Consider the following 8,860-nt stretch of genomic DNA (forward strand, 5'->3'; position numbering starts at 1 on the left):
CCGCGCATGCGCATACCAATCTTTTATGAAGGTCTATAATGCATTATAAATAAACAAATAAGAGGGGAGGTGGGCGGGTAGACCTAGCAGGTAAGTATGATGCTCGGAGATAATCCTCTCACAATGAGAAAGGATATAATCTCCTTCGCATCATACTTACCTGCTAGGTGAAACAAACTACATAAGGCTACAGAATACAAAGCTTGTAATAGGAGGAGGGATTTGTTACTCACTCAACTAGGCCTCTTCATCCACCCTTCAGTCTTATTTCTGTTCTGTCGTTAGGACGGCACAACCAAATCTGCCAGTCTCACGACTCATATTTCTCAAATAGTGACTGGTGAATGTAGACTCTGACTTCCAGGAAGCAGCCTCCATGATATCCTCCATCGATACCCCTTTAAACAGGGCGAAGGAAGTGGACAAGCTCCGAGTATCGTGTGCCTTTGCCATTGAAAAATCTTCTTCCTTGGCCTCTTCAATAGTTTGGACAATCCAACTGGAGATGGTATCTCTAGAAGCAGCATGACATCTATTATCCTTGTAAGTGACAAAAAGCTGCTCTACCTTCTTCCTGAACTTTGCAGTTCTAGACAAATAACAACGAAGTGCCCTATAAGGGCACACTAAACTGTCCTCCTTTATAGAGGAGAATTCTGACATTTTAGGTAGAAAGATCTTTTTGGCTACATAAGATAGAGATTCATTTTTCGCCAAAAACCCTGGGTGAGGGATCAGAGAAACTCCCTTTTTATCCCATCTAACATGGCCTTCTTTACAACAGAGGGCTTGTAAACAACTACGTCTTCTGCCTGAAGCAATAGCAACTAAAAATACAGTCTTGAACGTCAAAAATTTCAATGGACTATTTACAAGAGGTTCAAACGGAGCTTTCATTAAACAATTCAACACTAATGAAAGACTCCAAGAAGGTGCTAGCCTTCGTTGAATTGGTCTGTTATTTACATATGCTTTTAGCAGGCTCTCTAACCTTGGATGGTTTCCTACCTTAATCCCATTCCAACCTGGATGGATCAGCGAAATAGCCGACCTATACCCTTGAATAGTTCTAACTTGTAGGTTTTTCTCGGAAAAAAGATATTCCATGAACTCTGCAATCTGACTTACAGTTGCCAAAAACGGATCGATCCCGTTCTGTGAAGCCCATTTCGAGTAAATCCTAACTCTTGCATTGTATGTGTGATAGGTACTAGATCGTCTAGCCCCGACTGCTCTCTCAGCAACTGCTGCTGAAAAGCCTTCCGCATCATACTGTCTCCTGACAACTTCCATGCAGTCAACTGGAGAAGTTGAGGAGATGGATGCAGTTTCTTGTTGTGAGGCTGTCTGATCAAATCCAGCCTCTCTGGTAACTTTATTGGATACTCTATTAGGAGATCTATTAAATCTGGAAACCATGCTTGTCTCTCCCAGAATGGTGCTATCAGAATAAGAGTTATCTTCTCTTGTTGTACCTTCCTTATCACTCGTGCTACCAATGATATTGGGGGGTAAGCATAAGCGTACATCCCTTCCCAATTCTGAGCTAGAGCGTCGACAGCCAAAGCCTGACTGTCCGGTACCGGAGACATATACACCGGGAGTTGATGATTGAGTTTGGATGCAAACAGATCTATCTGTGGTTAACCCCAAAAATGAAAAATTTGATTGAGAACCTGTTTCTGCATGGTCCATTCTGTTGGAATAATCTGAGACTTCCTGGATAGAGCATCTGCTGTTAAGTTCAACCTGCCCGGGATGTGAATTGCCCGGAGTTATATCCCCTGTTCTATACATAACTGAAGTATCTTCCATGTTAGTATACAAAGGGTCGAAGAATGTGTCCCCCCTTGTTTGTTTATATACGAAACTACTGTTGAATTGTCTGACTGGACTAGAACTTTCTTTCCTTGTAGTAGAGGTATGATCTGAGAAACTGATAGGTGAATAGCTTTTAGCTCTTTCCAATTGATATCTTTGTCTATCTCGTGGTGTCCCCAGTGCCCTGAGAACTTCTGATCCTGAATGTGGGCCCCCCAGCCCTGTCCTGAGGCATCGGTAGTTAGGACTAGATCTAATGGTCTGTCCGTCAGTGCTCTGCCTTTGAACACTGCTAAATCGTTCTTCCACCAGAGGAAAGAATCTGTTAACATCCTTGTTACCGGGATTGAAAAATACACATCCCTTGTTCTGGGTCTCCAATGATACAGAAGGTACAGTTGTATCGGTCTCATATGGAGCCTGGCCCATGGAATAACTTCTATGCAAGAATTCATTAGGCCCAAGATCCGAAGAATCCAAAAAATCTGTACTTGCGCCATCGATTCTATCTGTACAAGACATTTTCAAAGGGGACAGATTCTTTCCTGTGGTGGAAAAACTAGACCCAGGTCTAGTCGAAAGTGAGCTCCTATGTACTGGAAATCTTGAGTAGGGAAAAGTTGTGATTTCTCCCAGTTTGGAAGAAAACCTAGATTTGTGAGTTTGTGAGAACTTTCTGAATTCCTCTGACTAGAGATCTCTGTAGACGATCGCGAATTAGCCAATCGTCTAAGTATGCATGAGGGTGAAGTCTCTGACCTCTCAGGTGTGCTAACACTACTGATATTACCTTCACAAAAACCCTTGGACCTGATGATATACCGAAAGGTAGGGCAACAAATTGGTAAACCCTTCCTAGAAAGGCAAATCTTAGAAATTTTTGACTGTCTTTGTGAATTGGAATGTGGAGATAAGCATCTGAGAGATCTATTGTTGCTGCCCAATCTCCCTTGTTTAGGGCTAGAATGATTGACCTTAGATTCTCCATCTTGAAATGTTGGTATCTGATAAACTGATTTAGCGGTTTTAAATTTAGAATGGGTCTGTAACCCCCACTCTTCTTGGGGACAACAAATAGGGTGTTGTAAAACCCTGGACCGAAATCTCTTCCTAGTTCTATTACTGCCCCTTTCGTAACAAGAGCTTCTACCTCTGTTTTTAACGTTTGTGCTTTCAGGTTGTCTGATGGAACCTTGGTAAATATCACTGTCTCGGACAGCGGAGGTACTCGATTGAATTCTATCTTGTACCCCTGTGACACTACCCTCAAAACAAATTTGTCTGAAGTTATCTTCTCCCATGCTTTCACAAAATACTGAAGCCTCCCCCCCACTGGAATTTCTGGTAATGGAACTTGACTGAGACTGGGGGGGTAACTCCTAGGGGTTCTGAGAGAGGCCCCGCCCCCTTCCTGTATTTTTACTAGATCCACCCCTATTGGACAGGTTATTGTTGTACGATCTTTCTTTGTTAAGGGTAAACTTTTGATTGTAGTTGAACTGTTTGGCTGGGGAAAAACTGGGTACTTTGTTCTTAACACCCCCCTCTAACCTTCTGAACTTCCTGTCAGAGCTATAATGGGATTCATCCTGGTTGTTAGGGGCAGGAGGTCTCTTATTGCTCCCTGATCTCTAAACTGAGCCCAAAGTACGGGCTGTTTCCCTAACATCTCTGATCAGCTCCGAAGACTGATGGGTAATTTGTTGAACTTTGTTGTTGAACAACAACTTACCTGTCGGGGACACTTTAGTAAGTTCCTGCCGAGTGTTCTTATCATAAATCTGCATAGCGTCTAGATATAGATTTCTTCTCGCAAGAATACATCTAGATGAAGCTCGGATGGATAAGTCACCGATATCAGAGAGGGTGGCTGCTAAGCTTCCTAATAACTGGGACATTGTCTCATCTGAGACTCCTTGTACTTCTCCCCTTATACCCTTAGATAGGGCTGTCAGAAAATATGAAGCATGAGAGATAGCTCTCTGCTGATGACGAAGGGATTGATCAATGGAGACAAAAACATTGTCTTTCTGTGAGTCACGAGAGGGTAAATCACCCTTGGACCCCTTCGCACTCTTTTGACTATGTCTCATAGACTGAATGAAAGTGGAAACAGCCGTATCCACCTCGGGAACCTTCCCAAACTGCTGAAAATCTTCATCAGGCCAGCGATATTGGGACCTATGTCTTGCCTTAAAGGATGCAAATTTTGGAAATGATTTTTCATTTTCATTCCAAGAACTTAACAGCATGCCCTCTGCTGGTAACACTGGACCTGACTCCTTCAGGGTATTTGGTAAACTGGCAAAGGTCTCAGCCAAGAGGGAGGATCTAGAGTCCTTCTGTTCCTCTTTACATTCTATATTTAACATAGTCTGTACATCAGAGACTAACTTATTCCACGAGGGAGGCACTCCCTCTCTATCAACAGGAGTCTGACCCTCGTCAGACTCAGCCCCCACAGATTGAGAGTCTAACTCAAAGTTAACATTAGAGCGACTGTTCTGGGGCAGAAAAGTAGAGAAATTAGGCGTCAAAGTATGATCTGACATCCTATGTTCCCTCTCCCAAGATCGTTTTTGTTTAATGGGAGAACCCGAAAATGAGAACGAATCGTCCTCGTCATTCAACACTAAAGTATCCGGATAGTCGGAACTCGTTTTGGGCCGATTAGCTGACATAGCTTCTTTAATAAAGCTGCCCATCTCCTGTTTCCAGGACTGAAGTTCTCCCTGAATCATGCTCATAACCTCAGACTTCGAAATGCCTTTCGAAGATGACCCCTCATGGCGTAACCTGTCAGTCCCTTTACTCAGGGACTTGGCTCCATGCGAGGCTGATTTTTCTCTTTCCGGAGTCGCCCTCTCCAGATCTATGTTATGGGGAATGTTGCTCCCTTTACCAGGGTTTCCTCTTTCAGAAATCGAATTATTTGACTCTTTACCGGAGTCCGATTTCTTGTTATTTTTCGACATATTGACCGAGCACCGGAGCATGTGGTTACAACACGTTGGTGCTAGAATCGTCAAAATACGATCAATAAACTGACCGACAACGTATACAAAGTAAAGAAAACGTTGTCCAAATACTTTACAAGTTGTGAAAAATCGATAAAAACCAGAAAGTAAAAACTTACGTTGACAGAAAATATAAATCTTTAGATACGAAGTGGAATCCGAACAAGCTGCAATGGCCGCCGAATAAAAGATTGGTATGCGCATGCGCGGAGGGACCAGTCATTGTAGTCCAAGGGGAGTAATCATTTTTTTATTATCGGCGGGTAATTATAGCGAGAAGTGGTATAAGCCTTATGTAGTTTGATTCACCTAGCAGGTAAGTATGATGCGAAGGAGATGTTACACCTACAAACCATGTCTGTGATGTTACACCTACTAACCATGTCTTTTGCATCTATATCAGCAGCATGTGTGATGAGAAGCTCCACGATATCAACATGACCTTCTTGGGCAGCAACGTGCAGTGGGGTGCGGTCTACCTTTGTGCGTGCGTCTCGACTGATCCCTGCTCTCAGTAATATCTCTGCTGTCTCTATGTGCCCATACTGGGTTGCAAAATGTAGAGGGGAAGTACCAAGCTGACAAAAATAAATTAAAGAGATCATATTAGGAACTGTGTATCTTTTCATCCAAACACACCCAACATGAGGTCTTTCAGCCTTTTTTGTTTGTGACAAACTGACTCGCCCAATATCAAGTGTCATAAGAAGAGAAGGTTTGTGGTGGGGAGTGTTATAAGGAGAGAAGGTTTGTGGGTGAGGAGTGTTTTAAGGAGAAAAGGTTTGTGAGCTGGGAGTGTTATAAGGAGAGAAGGTTTGTGGGTGGGGAGTGTTATAAGGAGAGAAGGTTTGTAGTGGGGAGTGTTATAAAACAAGGTTTGTGGGTGGGGAGTGTTATAAGGAGAGAAGGTTTGTGGTGGGGAGTGATATAAGGAGAGAAGGTTTGTGGGTGGGGAGTGTTATAAGGAGAGAAGGTTTGTGGGTGGGGAGTGTTATAAGGAGAGAAGGTTTGTGGGTGGGGAGTGTTATAAGGAGAGAAGGTTTGTGGGTGAGGAATGTTATAAGGAGAGAAGGTTTGTGGTGGGGAGTGTTATAAGGAGAGAAGGTTTGTGGGTGGGGAGTGTTATAAGGAGAGAAGGTTTGTGGGTGGGGAGTGTTAAAAGGAGAGAAGGTTTGTGGGTGGGGAGTGTTGTAAGGAGAGAAGGTTTGTGGGTGGGGAGTGTTATAAGGAGAGAAGGTTTGTGGGTGGGGAGTGTTATAAGGAGAGAAGGTTTGTGGGTGGGGAGTGTTATAAGGAGAGAACGTTTGTGGGTGGGGAGTGTTATAAGGAGAGAAGGTTTGTGGGTGGGGAGTGTTATAAGGAGAGAAGGTTTGTGGGTGGGGAGTGTTATAAGGAGAGAAGGTTTGTGGGTGGGGAGTGTTATAAGGAGAGAAGGTTTGTGGGTGGGGAGTGTTATAAGGAGAGAAGGTTTGTTGGTGGGGAGTGTTATAAGGAGAGAAGGTTTGTGGGTGAGGAGTGTTATAAGGAGAGAAGGTTTGTGGGTGAGGAGTGTTATAAGGAGAGAAGATTCGTGGTGGGGAGTGTTATAAGGAGAGAAGGTTTGTGAGTGGGTGAGTGGTTAAGATGTTCCAACACATTAACAGTGGCATTGATATGGATCAGGCGCCCAATCGCAGCTCCTGTCAGTCTCACCCAATCAGTGGTAAATGGTGCTCCATTAGACATCAGTGTACGAACTTCCTCCGTCTCACCTCGCTTGGCTGCATCCAGCAGTCGCTTGCCGAGATCAACCAAAGACATGCCAGATGAGTTCTTGTAGCCTTCACGTTTGGGTAAAACGAGGCTAACTTCCTGAGCAAGAACTTGTTTGATCTGTTTCACAGTCTGCATCCAGCTTCACATAGACCTACCTGTAAAGATAGTTATCATACTGATCATCATACTTTATCCGGAACAATTAAACAAGAGTCGGAATGGTCATCTGACTACCTTGGCAAAAGCTGAATAGGAAAACAAGAATTCCACGTAAGTGGATGTGTTGCTTGCACATCAGTTTAAACATCACAAAAAATAGTTATTTACAGTTGTAAATATTGTTAATAATTAGGTGCAGTTATCAAGTCCCGTAACTCTTGCAAATATTGACGGATTTTGAACAGTATCAAACCCATCTGAGCGTTCAATGATATAAAGTAATATACATAATTTCACTGTACTGAATCTGCGCCAGTATCCATATGTTTGGATCATCTTAAGGTTTCGTTTTTGAGACAACATCGGCGAGCATGGTAGGTATATTTCATTGATTTATGCGAGTTGTTGATAACTATGATTTTATTAAGACTCATACGGGTCATTCTACAGATATTGCCACTTTTAAAAATAGCTAAATGGAAATTTAAAAGTTAAATTAAAACTTGAAGCAAATCAATTGCTTTTGTCACAGTAGCAGGAAAACATTGGATTTAATTAAAAAAAGGCGTGTATCACTGTTTTCAAAAATTAATTTTGACTATATTACAAATTATGTTATGCAATTATATGCAAGGTCAGTGAAAATATAATTCCTGTTTCTGTTTTTTAAATGACGAGAGAAATTATTCAGATAACACAATATATAATCTTTATACTCTTTTCCATGAAATGTCAATATAACTTATAATTATCAAAGGATACCAAAAGAGCTCAATTAAAATAGATATAATGCTATTTTTTATCATTCTTGTGTTAGAAATTGATTTTAAATTGAAAATTAGGATGTTACATTTAGGATATTCTTTATAAATAATAGTCAAATGGTTGATCAAAAGCATATATATATAGATTGTCAATTCTGTTCTCTTATTCCAATAAATGAAGAAAGGCGATAGCTCTGTTATGAAACTAACCATTTATCTTGAAAAATGATATTGGTAACAGGAATGATATCCAGTAACAGGAATGATAGATAATGTACTAAAGTGTCCTCATCTCCTAACCTTTCAAAAAATAGGAATATCTATTTTATTAAGTAATTCTTAATGTTAATTCTCTAGAATGGTATAATAAAGGTGTACTTTATGCATAAATATGAGATTTATAATAAACCAAGTAACAGGAATTCGAATGACACACGTACAGCTACACATGTCATTCCTGTTACTATTTCAAATTTGATGGTCATATTCAAAATAAAACACACATTTAACATTGCTCTTCATAGAATTTCAATAAAATGGAAATTTCTTGAATAAGGTTCAATCATGATATACAACTTTCATCTTTTTATATCAGTTAGACTATTTTTGTTGCTACTTTGTCATTTCTGTTACCAAATGTCATTCCTGTTACCTGGTTTCAATTCTGAATATTTTCATAGTCATACAGTTGTACAAATATTTTTGTTGCTATCATTTGGTTATGATTATTACTTATTTCAATTTAAGAATATTATTTGAACAAGACGATATCAAACTAGACCAATGAAAGTTAACTTTATAGAAATAATCATTCCTTTTACCGACTTCTTGTCATTCCTGTTACCATGGATGAAAAGGTGACCCAAACAACTTCTTATACATTACTATGCATTTCAAATTTGAAATAAAGACTTTAAAAGTCAAAACAGTATAATGATCAACAAGATCATTTCATAAAAAAGAAAGGTATGGAACGTTTACATATCAATTATCATTCCTGTAACCACATTGTGTAATTCCTGTTACCTTTTCAATGGTAACAGGAATGACTGAATCTAACATTTTCACTCATTGAAATATAACCTTCACATGTCATATCAAATTAAGTTATATTTCTTGAAAATATAACCAACTCTGAAAATGATAATGGTAATTTCATAGTTTAGGTACATATACTTATGAGATGCCCATGGTAACAGGACTGACATATAAAAGTGATTCTTTCCTAATTACCTGACTTTATCAAATAGAAATTGTCCTTACAAAGCACTTTCATCAACATCTAAAGCTTATTTTCTAGAGAGGGAGTGCATGCATACACTACTCAGTACTAGCACATAACAG

General features: G+C 40.2%; 1 protein-coding gene across 1 annotated transcript in view; it reads right to left on the reverse strand.

Annotated features, from left to right (window-relative positions):
• The window catches only part of LOC138305871 (GA-binding protein subunit beta-1-like), a 50,191-nt gene extending 43,424 nt beyond the window's left edge, over window positions 1-6,767 (reverse strand). The window contains exons 1-2 of the mRNA XM_069246133.1: window positions 6,531-6,767; window positions 5,219-5,416 (exon numbers count right to left, since the gene is read on the reverse strand). Of these exons, the coding sequence (XP_069102234.1) occupies window positions 5,219-5,416; window positions 6,531-6,728 (396 nt within the window). The 5' untranslated portion in view covers window positions 6,729-6,767. The remainder of the gene's footprint in view (window positions 1-5,218; window positions 5,417-6,530) is intronic.
• Between the last annotated feature and the right edge of the window lie 2,093 nt (window positions 6,768-8,860).

Source organism: Argopecten irradians, chromosome 13 (assembly GCF_041381155.1).
Source record: "Argopecten irradians isolate NY chromosome 13, Ai_NY, whole genome shotgun sequence".
In the NCBI taxonomy this organism is placed as follows: domain Eukaryota; kingdom Metazoa; phylum Mollusca; class Bivalvia; order Pectinida; family Pectinidae; genus Argopecten; species Argopecten irradians.